Source organism: Eurytemora carolleeae, unplaced genomic scaffold (genome assembly GCF_000591075.1).
Source record: "Eurytemora carolleeae unplaced genomic scaffold, Eaff_2.0 scaffold35, whole genome shotgun sequence".
NCBI lineage: Eukaryota > Metazoa > Arthropoda > Copepoda > Calanoida > Temoridae > Eurytemora > Eurytemora carolleeae.
In genome coordinates this window covers 145,026-159,150 of record NW_019396166.1, presented here as the reverse complement: position 1 = coordinate 159,150, position 14,125 = coordinate 145,026, and the positions used below count along the sequence as shown (strand labels likewise).

Here is a 14,125-nt window from a genome sequence, read left to right as displayed (position 1 = left end):
TAACAATTTAGTATGATACATTTTTCATTTGTTCACATTGGATGAACATTAAAATGGAAACTTTTTTGGTTAAAATTGTAAAGTTCGTTTAATCAGAATTTGATATTTTGCTACAGTGAGAACCAGAAAAAAATCGTACAGAAAGTGTATTTGATGTCGTTACAAGCAAAAAATTATTTAGGAACTTATTAAATCACTTATGCAGTTATACATGGATCTGCTTAAGTCTAAAATGTCGTCTTCATATGCCAGAGTTTTCTGGTTATCCTGCTGCACATGAATGTTATAAAAAAAGATTAGATTAGTTAAGTTAATGAAGTTCAGTTTATTGCATGTCAATGCCAAAGTTAAAATTGAATTTTTGTTGTTGAAAGGAATTGCGCAATAATTAATTTCATATATTGTGTGCCATAAAGTTGTAATTGAATATTATCAAAAAGTTTAAACACAAACGCAAGAAAGATGGACGGAATTGCGGGCTTAATTGCGCGCGAGTGCTTGCAATTGCGCTCAGGTAAAATACACTTGCATTGGAAACCCTAGTGCTGAGGGAACAATTTTCTTTTAATTTTTATAATCAAGGAAAACTCTATATTTCAGTTATTTCTTCCTAGGCTTCATTCTTTTTATGTTACAATCACTTCTTTGAGTATAAAAATGGCAGATTTTCGTTATTTTTTTTAGAGTAAGTTTTTGGTCTGAGGTTTCTTTATAAGGCAACATTTTGCGCACTTTTTGCGAAAGACAGCGCACAATTTTTATCTCGTTGTGCTACATTTTTGCAAATATTCGCAAATTATTCTCAATAAAAGGTTGAATAAAGGTGTAAACTGTAAAAATTAGTCCAATGATGCTATTCGCTTTGTCTTGACACAGGGAGTCTAAAAAAGCAGTGAATACTGTATCCGAGCCTTTTGTTTTTCAGAACTTTATTTAAGTTAAAAGTAATCAAACATAAAAAAATCCTTTTAATTTCGATTGTATCCCGTTTGAACTACACTGGCGTTAAAACTACTATTATTACATAAGAAAGGAACCACCCATATCAATATTCTAGTAATCATCAAGTCTCGCACCAATACAAGAACAAAAGAGTTGAATATTTTTATATGAACCCCTTTTGAGCGGAACGTGCGGTTTTTAAATATCGTATTATAAATGCTTGACTATTATTTTTGTGTTGGATAGGGATGTATTGTTCTAGGAAAACACAATATAACCCTCTTACCCTCTTCATTCCAGGGGGTCTTACATCCTGCACTTTACTTGAAGAGGAAAAGGGACCCTTTCCTTGACCCTTCCAACATGGTAAATTGAGTTAGTATATTTCATCTTCATCTTTCCTTACATGAATAATATACAATAATCTCGTATGACATCCCACCTAATAATTCTAAAACTTCTTTCTCAACTTCTTTCCTTATTAATGCTTATCTTCTATTCTAATCTGAATTCTTATGTTTATACTTCATATAAACTTCTTTCTCAACTTCTTTCCTTATTAATGCTTATCTTTTATTCTAATCTGAATCCTTTTGTTTACACTTCATATAAACTTCTTCATAATTCTCTTAATATTCTGTCCACTACCTTCCTTCTATTATCTTCTATTTTTATCTTGCAATAATTATTTTTTCATCTATTCTGATGATTTCTCTTAATCCATCATAAGACATATTTCTTTCTTTTTTATTTTAATATTTTACCTATTCCATCCTGATCTTCATATTTAAACCTGATATTCTTTCTTCTTTCTTCATGTATATCTTTCTTTCCATAATTCATCTCCGTAATCTGTATTCCTTTATCTCTGCTATACTTTATACCTTTCATGTCTTACTTTCTAATAAATCTTATCTTTCTTTTTATAATCCATCATTATCTTCATTTCCTTTTTCTTCCTAATCCATCCTCATCTTCCTTCTAATCCATCCTCGTATTCTTATAATCCATCCTCATCTTCTATCTAATACATCCTTATCATCTTCCTAATGCATCCTCGTCTTCTTATAATCCATCCTCATCTTCTATCTAATACATCCTCATCTTCTTCCTAATGCATCCTCGTCTTCTTATAATCCATCCTCATCTTCTATCTAATACATCCTTATCATCTTCCTAATGCATCTCGTCTTCTTATAATCCATCCTCATCTTCTATCTAATACATCCTCATCTTCTTCCTAATGCATCCTCGTCTTCTTATAATCCATCCTCATCTTCTTCCTAATCCATCCTCGTCTTCATCCTAATCCATTCTCATCCAATTATAATCCATCCTCATCTTCTTCCTAATCCATCCTCATCTTCAATCTAATCCATCCTCGTCTTCATCCTAATCCATTCTCATCTTCTTTTTAATCCATCCTCATCTTCTTTTTAATCCATCCTCATCTTTTCATAATCCATTATCATCTTCATCCTAATCCATCCTCATCTTCTTATAATCCATCCTCGTCTTCTTCCTAATCCATCCTCATCTTCTTTTTAATCCATCCTCATCTTTTCATAATCCATTATCATCTTCATCCTAATCCATCCTCATCTTCTTATAATCCATCCTCATCTTCTTTCTAATGCATCCTCGTCTTCTTATAATCCATCCTCATCTTCTTATAATCCATCCTCATCTTCTTATAATCCATCCTTATCTTCTTAGAACCAATCCTCATCTTCTTATAATCTATCCTCGTCTTCATATAATCCATCCTTATCTTCTTTCTAATACATCTTCCTTCTAATCCATCCTTATCTTCTTATAATCCATCCTTATCTTCTTATGATCCATCCTCATCTTCTTAAAATCCATCCTCTTCTTCTTCCCAATCCATCCTCATCTTCTTTCTAATTCATCCTCATCTTCTTTCTAATCAATCCTCATCTTCTTATAATCCATCCTCATCTTCTTTCTAACCCATCCTCATATTCTCTCTAATCAATCCTCATCTTCTCTCTAATCAATCCTCATCTTCTTTCTAATCCATCCTTATCTTCTTATAATCCATTCTCATCTTCTATCTAATCCATCTTCATCTTCTTATAATCCATCCTCATCTTCTATCTAATCCATCCTCATCTTCTTTCTAATACATCCTCGTCTTCTTATAATCCATCCTCATCTTCTTTCTAATCAATCCTCATCTTCTTTCTAATTCATCCTCATCTTCTTATAATCCATCCTAATCTTCTTATAATCAATCCTCATCTTCTTCCTAATTCATCCTCATCTTCTTATGATCCAACCTCATCTTCTTTCTAATCAATCCTCCCAGTTCATATTCCTTCTTATCTCAGCTTCATCTTTCTTCCTAGTTCATTCTTGTCTTCTGATTCATCATCATCTTTGTTAGCTATCCTTATCTTCCTTTCAAATCCACTGTATTTTTTATTATCTTTCGTTCTAATCCTAAAATAAATCTTATTTAATGTGGAAAAGGTTTAAAAGAATGTTACATTTTATATTTTTTGTTTTCTTTTTTCTCCGTCTAACCTTTTTAAACTATTGACAATGATATATTCAAAGGTATTCTATTAGATTGGACGTATATATATATATATATATATATATATATATATGAACAGGGCAATTTTTAAAAGTTGATTTTTTTAATGCTCATTAAAGCAAAAAGATAATTTTAATATTTACTAATTCGTTTTTACATTTGATAAATGAATTAATTATCTCCAGGGTCCTTCAAAGTTATTACATCTGGTCAGAAACCATAACTAAAATTCTTGAAAAAGTTATTTTAGGGAGAAAATGGAGAAAGCTGCCGAAAAATGTCGTATTTTTGACAACATTATATTGCCAACCTGAGAACTTAAATTACCCGGGACCGTTGCATGCTTGGGAAATAAATATCCCTCCTTTCCCCGGGAAACCAACTCTGCCTTGGTATTACTACCACATTTCGACCCCCCCCCCTTTGAGCTCAACAACCCTGTATATAAAGATACACTAGATGCATACATACCTAGAATATATATATACACTCAATTCATCAAATATTAATCGATATTCTATGCAAACTTATGATTTGTGAAGTGTACATATGTAAAATATATAATATATAATCTACACAATGTATAGATAAACCATTTATTCTTACCCTCACTCAAAGATCAAAAGATGGTATATTTTGTCCTATAGTGGCACTATAAGCGAATATGACCCGCGTGCAGTATTTTTCGTAACCTATTTGAACTATATTATTATATCTGAAATAGATAAGACAATATTCCCTAATCATAATCTTTTTATTTAAAACATTTGAAAATGTTTCAGAAGTTATTGAGGTAAAATAAACGGCTGAGACTAAATGCTTCTTGTCTCTATGAATTAAACACGGATTAGAAATCTGAGAATTGGAGGAGAAAGAAAAAGGAAAAATCTTTGGAGCAGAATATTTAGGAACTGCAGGGTTACCCGCAATGAATGAGACAGCAAAGTCGACCTGAAAAAATCTTAAATATGACTTGAATTATAGTCTTCTGTCTTGAATTATAGTCTTCTGTCTTGAATTATAGTCTTCTGTCTTGAATTATAGTCTTCTGTCTTGAATTATAGTCTTCTAACGGCGTATTTAATGAGTTGACATAGATAACAACAAGTACACAGATGCAAGGAATCAAGAATTTCAGAAAAAAAGACAATGTAAATTCCGTCTAGTCGTTCCTGAAGTAGTCTCATCTTTTGCGGGTAACCCTGTAGGACCCATAGAGCAGGTTCTCCGGTGCCGGGTCCTCTCTACACAGCGGAAACGTTGTTTTGTCTAAAAATACAATTTTAGGACAGGTTCATCCCGGAACCTCCAGTTCTGGTTCTGAGCCTTTACATCAGGCGAGGAAGAATCTCAAGAGAAAGCTTCGATCGGTCAGATCGAGATCGCTTTTAAAAAGCTAGAGATGGTTCCAGTCCTGAAAAGCAGGAACCACATCTGCAACTCCAGTACAGGTACGGACTTCACCTCTACAGGTTCGGTCGTGACCTCTACAGGTTCGGTCGTGACCTCTACAGATTCGGTCGTGACCTCTACAGGTTCGGTCGTGACCTCTACAGGTTCCGCCAAAAAGTTACAAGTTAATGAAACAATTAATATACAAGATGTCCCAAGAAACAAAAGAAAAGAGGAAATTTTTCTTTGATTTTCGAAAGTTGATAAATGATATACTGAAACGGACCAAACCATTGTTGGTTGGGTTGGTGGTCAGTGCCGTTGATTTGTCTCCCTACATGTTGGCTTGCACTAGACTTCATCTACCAACTGGTAATCACCAGTCACCACCAAAGGGAACCAGGGTGTTTTATGACCGGTTATAAGACATCATTCTAAAAATTTTCGATTCTATAGAATTTTGAAAATAAAAAAGTTTTTGTGGTTTTGTTTTACAATGTTGGAAGAAAAAACGCTTAGAGGCACAATGTAACCTTGTTTGAAATTATTACTAGTAAGAGGGCAAGAGCATTATAAAAATTGAGAAATGAGTTCAAAATTAATTTCCTTATTTGCATTGGAGCAGAATTCAATTTAATGTCTACAGAGGGTATTTCACCTTTAATTTGAGCTTACGTGGGGGAGTAGGGGGGGGGGGGGTGTATGCACCAGTGGCCCTCCCCAGTTACGGCCCTGCTGCAGAATGCTTATAATTATTATTGATTAATGGGTTTTTAAGAAAGTGTTTGAAGAAGATGTTAAGATGAATATAAAGAAGATGAATGAAAACACTAAGCTATAATCAACTCTGACACCTGTTTTGCCAGAGGCAGATGTATGGAGGTAGAAATATAGATTGGTGATATATAGATAAATAATAGACTAATACATAGATTTAGGTTAATAGATATACAGTGATAGGCGATTATATCAATACAATGAGACGACTTTAGATAAAAGCTGTCAATTAAAAAAGCTTCTCTATGATTACGTGTAAAGTTGTAATTCGAAAAAAGCTTGTTAACAATCAAAACTTGAATAAAACAGTCGTCTTAGTTGTATTGACATAATCGCCTACCACTGTATAATACATAGGAAGTTATTAAAAGGGTGTCCCAAAAAATAGAATTTAACGACGATTTTTAACTTGGAAATATAGTATCGAAACCTCCTAGTTTTGGGATTTTCGAAATGTAGTCTACCTTTTCTGTAAGTCTAGTTAGGTTGGAAATATTTTTAAATAGATTGATATTCAGGTTCATAGAGATAAATCACGATTAAAATGAAGGCTGATTTTCAAGTATAAGGATGATTTTTTTAAATTTCTGAAATTGCCTAAGAATATTCTCATTAAAATCAGGGTTCCTGATTTTTAAGCTTCAAAGATTGAGACATTATTCACGTCAGGGGGTCAAAATAAGTTTAATAATTAGTACACGAGAGTGAATTATTAAAAAGTACATATTTTTATTTCATTTTTTATTTAAAAAAGTAAAAATAAATAAGATAAATAAACTCGGAATTGGTTGTGTTTATAATTATGTCTAATATGCCCTACATGGTAGATTTATATATTATTACTGTAATCCATAATAAAATTTACTGAAGTAAGTACTGTAGTTTATATTGTAGTTCAAAATGTTGTAAAAAAACTGTATAGTTTATATTGTAGTATATATAATGCTGCAAGTTTGGTTTAGGATTGCACTACTCCAGGATTCAAGGATTGAGGGTTGCATGTTTACTCAGGGTTCATCTTAACCTAGAAAACAAGGTTTAAAGTTTAAAATTATATATTTAGAACTATGTAGGTTCATGGACTCATATATACATTTATATACATATATATCAGTGTTAGCTGTTCAAGTGAAGGATGGAGTATGGAGAAAAATTAACTTAAGAGACCTGAGCTGGAAACTTTAGAGTTGGATATCCTTAATCCCGATCGGTTAATTAATCTGGAGATTATTAACAAGAGGAGAACAAGCATTATTTAATCTCGAGATTAAGAAAAAGATTGGATCAAGCATTAATCCCGATATCCACCATTCAAAAGTTCCCAGCTCTGATCTATAAAGACATAGTTTTTTCAAAGTTTCCCATTTGTGCCAAAGTTACTACGCACTTGAATCAACTCAGTAACAGCGGAGCTATAAAGGTATTCTTGTAAAAAGAAATAATTTTTATCATTCAAAACATGATTTGGTACAATTTCAAAAATTGATAATTAAAAAGTTCGCTAATTAAGGTTAACTAAGGTTTGACTGTATAAACTTACCTAAGGAATTCAGAGTTTAACTGTGTACTTCATATTTTAAACCTACCTGGACAATTCAAGGTTTAAATGTATACTTCATATTATAAACCTACCTGAACAATTCAAGGTTTAACTGTATACTTATGAACCTACATGGACAATTCAAGGTTTACCTGTATACTTCATATTAAAACCTACCTGGAGAATTCAAGGTTTAACTGTTTACTTCATATTATAACCCTACCTGGACAATTCAAGGATTAAATGTATACTTCATATTATAAACCTACCTGGACAATTCAAGGTTTAAATGTATACTTCATATTATAAACCTACCTGGACTATTCAAGGTTTAAATGTATACTTCATATTATAAACCTACCTGGACATTGACAATTCAAGGGTTTAAATATATACTTCATATTGTAAGCCTACCTGGACAATTCAAGGTTTAAATGTATACTTCATTTTATAAACCTACCATTCAAGGTTTAAATGTATACTTCATATTATAAACCTACCTGGACATTGACAATTCAAGGGTTTAAATATATACTTCATATTGTAAGCCTACCTGGACAATTCAAGGTTTAAATGTATACTTCATTTTATAAACCTACCTGGACAATTCAAGGATTAAATGTATACTTCATATTATAAACCTACCTGGACAATTCAAGGTTTAACTGAATACTTATAAACATACCTGGAGAATTCAAGGTTTAATTATAAACCTACCTGGAGAATTCAAGGTTTAACTGTTTACATATGAACCTACTTGGAGAATTCAAGGTTCAGCTGTATACTTATAAACCTACCTGGACAATTCAGCAGGTTACTTTGTACTTCCAATCACAGATCTGAAGAGGTTCATTAAACAATGTTCCAACAGGACAATTGAACCTACCCATCCGACCACTCTCATGGCACAGTAGAAATCTCTGTAAGAGTAAATGTAGAAAATTCAAATTAACTTTTTCAAAAATAAAAATCAAGCTATATTAAAACTTTATAATTCTTATATCTTTGTAACCTGATGGTGTGAATATTTAATTTTTCGAGCTTTTACTATTTGATCCAACAAAATTTACAGTTTGAAATATCACATGGTCTACAACAGATATTTGGATTAAAAATCAGAGTTTGTTTCAAAAACTCAGTTCCTTTCTTGGGATCTTCACTGATTGTTGATTTTACAGTCTCAAGTTTCTGAAGGTTTCCTGTTTCCAATATTCATTATCCTATTATTCTGTATTCTGTATCCTTATTCTTTGTTTTGTATCCTATTCTGTATCTTGTATCCTGTATCCTATATTTTATATCCGTTATCCTGTACCCTGTTTATCTGAATCCTAAGCTGAAAACTTAAGAATTGTGGATATCGAGATCAATGCTTAATCTCCACTTTTTATTTATCTGAAAATTATTTTAATCTTACATTAATATCCAGGACAGTGACTAAAATGCAACCAATCAGTGTCGATTAAAGAAACCGAACAGCCAACCAGAATCTTAGACATTTTGAAATTTTGCGCACAATAAATGAGAGAATTCTCACTGGATACAATGATTTAGTAATTATGATTAAGAATTTTCAGCTCTGTTATCCTTTATTCTGGGTATCCTGTATCCTGTATTCTGGGAGTCAAGTATCCTGTATTCTGGGAGTCAAGTATCCTGTATTCTGGGTATCCTGTATCCAGTATTCTGGGTATCCTGTATCCTGTATTCTGGGTATCCTGTATCCTGGGTATCCTGTATTCTGAGTATCTTGTATTCTGTGTTAATATATTTACCTTACAACCCGCTTCAACATCAGCATAAAGCCTGGCAGCTCGACCAATACAGTTAAAATGTTCTGATTCTTTAACTTGACGAGGTGGAGAGGGTTGAAGAGATCTTACTCCAGATACTTCAGGAATCCTTTTCATCTTCTCTTCCCTCCCACCTCTAGTATTCAGAGGTTCGGGATTTAAACTCTCTTCATGTTGATGAGTAGCACTTACCACTGCTAAATTCTTTACCACACTTTTGTCTAAAACAATGAGTAAATCAATTGCCTAATTATTAACTTGAAGATTGAATGCCTACTAAAATTAAATTCTTGAAATTTAAAGTTTAAAATCATATTACCTAGATGAGGCGCAGCCATGTCTCCATGAGGTGCAACCATGTGTCCATGAGGTGCAACCATGTGTCCATGAGGTGCAACCATGTCTCCATGAGGTGCAACCATGTGTCTATGAGGTGCAACCATGTCTCCATGAGGTGTAACCATGTGTCCATGAGGTGCAACCATGTCTCCATGAGGTGCAACCATGTGTCCATGAGGTGCAACCATGTGCCCATGAGGTGCAGCCATGTGTTCATGAGGTGCAACCATGTGCCCATGAGGTGCAGCCATGTGTTCATGAGGTGCAACCATGTGCCCATGAGGTGCAGCCATGTGCACAGGTTGATGTCCATGTGGTGCATCCTTGTGTACAGGTTGGTCTGCATTTGAGTCATCTATATGTGCTTGGGAACAATCCTCTACAGAAAGAAACATAATAACCATCAAATTCTTATAATTATATTCTTGAAACAGCTCCTGTGAAACCATACTCTTAAAATCATATTTTTGAAACAATATCATCAAAACCGAATCCTTGAAACCATATTTTTAAAGGGACCGTTTACTTATTTGGGTAACTTGAGAGTAAACTAAATAGCCTAGTAGCCATTCATTGGTATTCACCTTACTTTTCTAAGATAACTATGGCCGAGAAAAAGACAATTTATCGCTTAGAATTCCAGCGCAAAGGTACGGTACCTATGCATAGACATTATTTAAACGTTTTTTCTCAGTAACAACAGCCCAATAAAATCCAAAATTATCATATTTTAATGACATCATGTGACTGTCATTATATAAAAAAATATTAAAACTTTTGTTTTTAGAATTAGGAATTAACGTATTTCATGTTCAAATATGATTTAACATGTTAATACAAAGACGACCCTCTCTCTCTGTCGAACCGGTTCCTATTATCCAACTCGGGGATTCCTGGGGAAGTACAGGGTGTCCCACGAAACATGACAGTTGACGAATAGTTTAGAATGTTTTTTTCCATTATTTGTTCAGTTGTTTGATACCTAAGATCAATAAAAATATTATAATGGAGTCATGTGTTATATTAAAATTGATTTCAAGTAAAATATAATTAAGCAAAAGATTTGTTTAACTAAAAATAACTATTTATCAAATGTCATGTTTCGTGGGACACCCTGTAGGAAAAACGTATCAATCCGTCAAATGTTTAAAATAAGTTATATTTTAAAAATAGACAATTTTTAAATAACTTTGAAAAAATTAAAGATATTTACAATTTACTATTAGTTACTTCAGTTTAATTTATTATCTGAAATTTCTTTTATCCGTAAGAAAAAGCATCAACTATTGTAAATGGAAAGGTACCATACCTTTGCGCCGGAATTCTGAACAAAAAATCGGCTTTTTCTTCGTCCACAGTTGCTTTTTATAAGTACGACTAATACAAATGAATTGCTAATAGGCTACTTAGTTTACCCTCAAATTGCACAAAAAAGTGCATAATCCATTGAAACCATTTCCTTGAAACCATGTCCTTGAAACCATTTCCTTGAAACTATTTCCTTCAAACTATTTCCTTGAAACCATGTCCTTGAAACTATTTCCTTGAAACTATTTCCTTGAAACAATGTCCTTGAAACTATTTCCTTGAAACTATTTCCTTGAAACCATGTCCTTGAAACCATTTCCTTGAAACCATTTCCTTGAAACCATTAAACTATTTCCTTCAAACTATTTCCTTCAAACAATGTCCTTGAAACTATTTCCTTGAAACTATTTCCTTGAAACCATGTCCTTGAAACCATTTCCTTGAAACCATTTCCTTGAAACCATTTCCCTGAAATCATATCCTAGAAACCAAATCTTGGAAACCATATCCAGTAAACCATATCCTGTAAACCATTTCCTTGAAACCATATCCTTGAAACCAATGCTTTGAAGCCATATTCTTGAAACCATATTCTGTAAACCATTTCCTTGAAATCATTTCCTTGAAACCATTGCTTTGAAACCATTTCCTTGAAACCATTTCCTTGAAACCATTTCCTTGAAACCATTTCCTTGAAACCAATGCTTTGAAACCATATCCTTGAATTAATATTCTTGAAACCTAATCCTTAAAACCAAATCTTGGAAACCATATCCTGTAAAACATTTCCTTGAAACCATTTCCTTGAAACCAATGCTTTGAAGCCATATCCTTGAAACCATATCCTGGAAACCATATCCTGTAAACCATTTCCTTGAAACCATTTCATTGAAACCATTTCATTGAAACCATTTCCTTGAAACCATTTCCTTGAAACCAATGCTTTGAAGCCATATCCTTGAAACCAATACTTTGAAGCCATATCCTTGAAACCATTTCCTTGAAACCAATACTTTGAAGCCATATCCTTGAAACCATGTTCTGGAAACCATATTTTTTAAACAATTACCCTTTAACAATTAACGATTTTTACATAATTCCATAATAATTTATATAATATCTACAATATATAATATTTAAACAAACAAAAAAATGGCATAATTAAAAAGTTCTCTATATAATCAAATCTTTTAAATGGAAATATTGAGATAAACTATTTTTCTCTGTAAGGAGAGAATGCGTCTAACTTATTTTGCTTTGAATAATTTTTGATTTCATGCTTTTTTCTACAAAACAAAATAAACTTACTTTTATGTTTCTCAAAAATCTGCTCATGACCTTCATCTGCGTCCCATCTATTGGTTATATTTTTTTATTTTTTGTTCATTTAATTTAACTGATTTAATAAAATAATACAAATTGATAGAATACTTGATTCAATAAAAAAGAGAAAAGAATAGAAAATAAAAAATTTACCTCCATAAGTTGTTTTCCACTATATCTTTAACAGTGTGTAAATCTAACCCATCAATCTTCTTTATGTCACCTTCATCAAGATCATCATCTCCATTAATCTCCTAGATATTAGAAGTATAACGATTAATCTCCTAGATATTAGAAGTCTAACGATTAAGTTCTTTTAAAGTGACCAAAGCTTTTAAATTTGTTTGAAAAATCATGTTTACAACAGGTTTTTAAATTTAATATTTACAGAAATTACGAGTACGAGTGTGAAGCGTAATTATTGTCGTCTTTGTTAAATTTCCATTGTTAGTAAATGTTTTATTGGTGCCCAGAACAGTTTTAGAGATTTTTCAGTTTAACATTTACAAATTTACCCGCACTTGGTCTGAAATTACGATTTTAACTATTTTTCCTTATTCAAGTCAACTTAGAACTTTTAAATCAAACTAAGAACATTCCCGAGTTCCCTCAAAAAATATTTTGTATATAGATATGAATTATAACGCAAATAAGTCAGTTTATAAATACAAGGTTACCATGTAAAATTCTTTTTGTAGAAATCTTGAAGGAAGACCAATCTGAGGTTCAGCGTGATCCTCTAGCTCCTGGTGAACCAGTTCAACTAGTTGATGGGCTCCGAAGGATTTCTCTTTTCTACGATGTTGTTGTCTAAGAGCATTCTCGTGGATTTGCTGTTGAACCTTACTGTGCTGTTGTGAACCCTGGCTGTTGTGCTTAGAAGGGTTTGTAAAAACTTCATTTATCAAATCTTCTAGACCAGTTGTTGGTGTGGTTCTAGAATCTTCTAGACCAGTTGTTGGTGTGGTTCTAGAATCTTCTAGATCAGTTGTTGGTGTGATTCTAGACAGAAAAATGAAGAAATATCTTTCTATTAAGATATTTTAGCACCGGATATTTACCCGATGATATGATATGGTTTAAGCAGACAAGACGATTATATAAGAAGTACGTATGAAGAAACTCGTATATATGCCAAAAGCTAACTTTTTACTTAAACATCAGAAATCTTAAAAACTATATTTAAATCGTTTCTGACCTAGTTATAGTAGCACGTATGATACACCAAAATCATGTTTCAGTCTTTTGGAAAACCAAGGAAACTTGTTCAACCTTCTTGAGATAGAGATATTTCTTTTAAATACTTTTATTACCTTTTCATGCCTGGAATTGCAAGCCATTTTTCCTGGAGAACAAATATTTCAAATTTAGATAACTTTCCTGATTGTTTTCTGCTAGTAATTGTAATAGGAATAAAATATTTAGTTGCTCTTCAAATAAAAAGTAGTTTAAATGATTCACTTTGCTCTGTATCCTATATATTTTTAAATGGTTTATAATTCAGTGCTTTATTTAACTTAAATGACTCCTTTTTTTCTTTTCCTACACTGTGGAAATCCCCAAGTTGCTTTTAAGCCAAGGTTGTGAAATTTTAAAAAAGATAGAATGTTATTTATTTCAAAGAAACAGATTAAGGAATAATAAAGGTCTATACAGATCTTTATAGCAGTTTTAACATTTTTAAATTTCAAACTTGCTTTTTAAAACTATTTGAACATTTGCCTGATCCATCTCATGCTGTTGATGTAGGTCCTGGGCTCCGGGTCTAGTTCTGATCTGATGAGTCGGACCAGCTCTAGGTCTAGTTTTACTCCGACTAGGAACATCATGGCTTGGATCATGATGATCTGAAATGGGGGGAAGAAGGAGGGGGGAGGGGGAATTTTGAACGGGGGACGAGAGGAGGAGTGATTTGGAGGAGAACATATTTTGATGATTTATTGAAGGAGGTTGAAGGATGNTGCCCCCCCCCCCCCCACCCCACATTATAATGTTGACTTTTCGAGCTTCAACATGGGTATTATTTGTGTTCTAAAGGAACTGAGATCTTTGCCACAAACTCAAATTCGCTAATTCCTATATTTGGACAACATAATATTTCAAACTTACACATTTTGATCTAACAGAATTCATATTTTGAAATATCAAAGC

At 32.7% G+C, this 14,125-nt stretch overlaps 1 protein-coding gene across 3 annotated transcripts; it reads right to left on the bottom strand.

Moving 5' to 3' along the window:
* Positions 1-6,541: 6,541 nt before the first annotated feature.
* On the bottom strand, positions 6,542-13,928 carry LOC111697000 (uncharacterized). 3 transcript variants are annotated; one of them, XM_023466853.1, is made up of 10 exons: positions 13,697-13,928; positions 13,288-13,319; positions 12,652-12,976; positions 12,128-12,228; positions 11,960-12,006; positions 9,637-9,722; positions 9,324-9,594; positions 8,987-9,225; positions 8,009-8,131; positions 6,542-6,695 (listed from the first exon to the last, which is right to left on the bottom strand). In XM_023466853.1, exons 1-9 carry the CDS (start codon positions 13,898-13,900, stop codon positions 8,018-8,020), a joined length of 1,419 nt encoding a protein of 472 aa, XP_023322621.1. In that variant the 5' UTR covers positions 13,901-13,928; the 3' UTR covers positions 6,542-6,695; positions 8,009-8,017. The 3 variants fall into 3 exon arrangements, with proteins under 3 accessions (XP_023322621.1, XP_023322622.1, XP_023322620.1); XM_023466854.1 differs by having other exon boundaries at positions 9,324-9,552; XM_023466852.1 differs by having other exon boundaries at positions 9,324-9,722.
* Between the last annotated feature and the right edge of the window lie 197 nt (positions 13,929-14,125).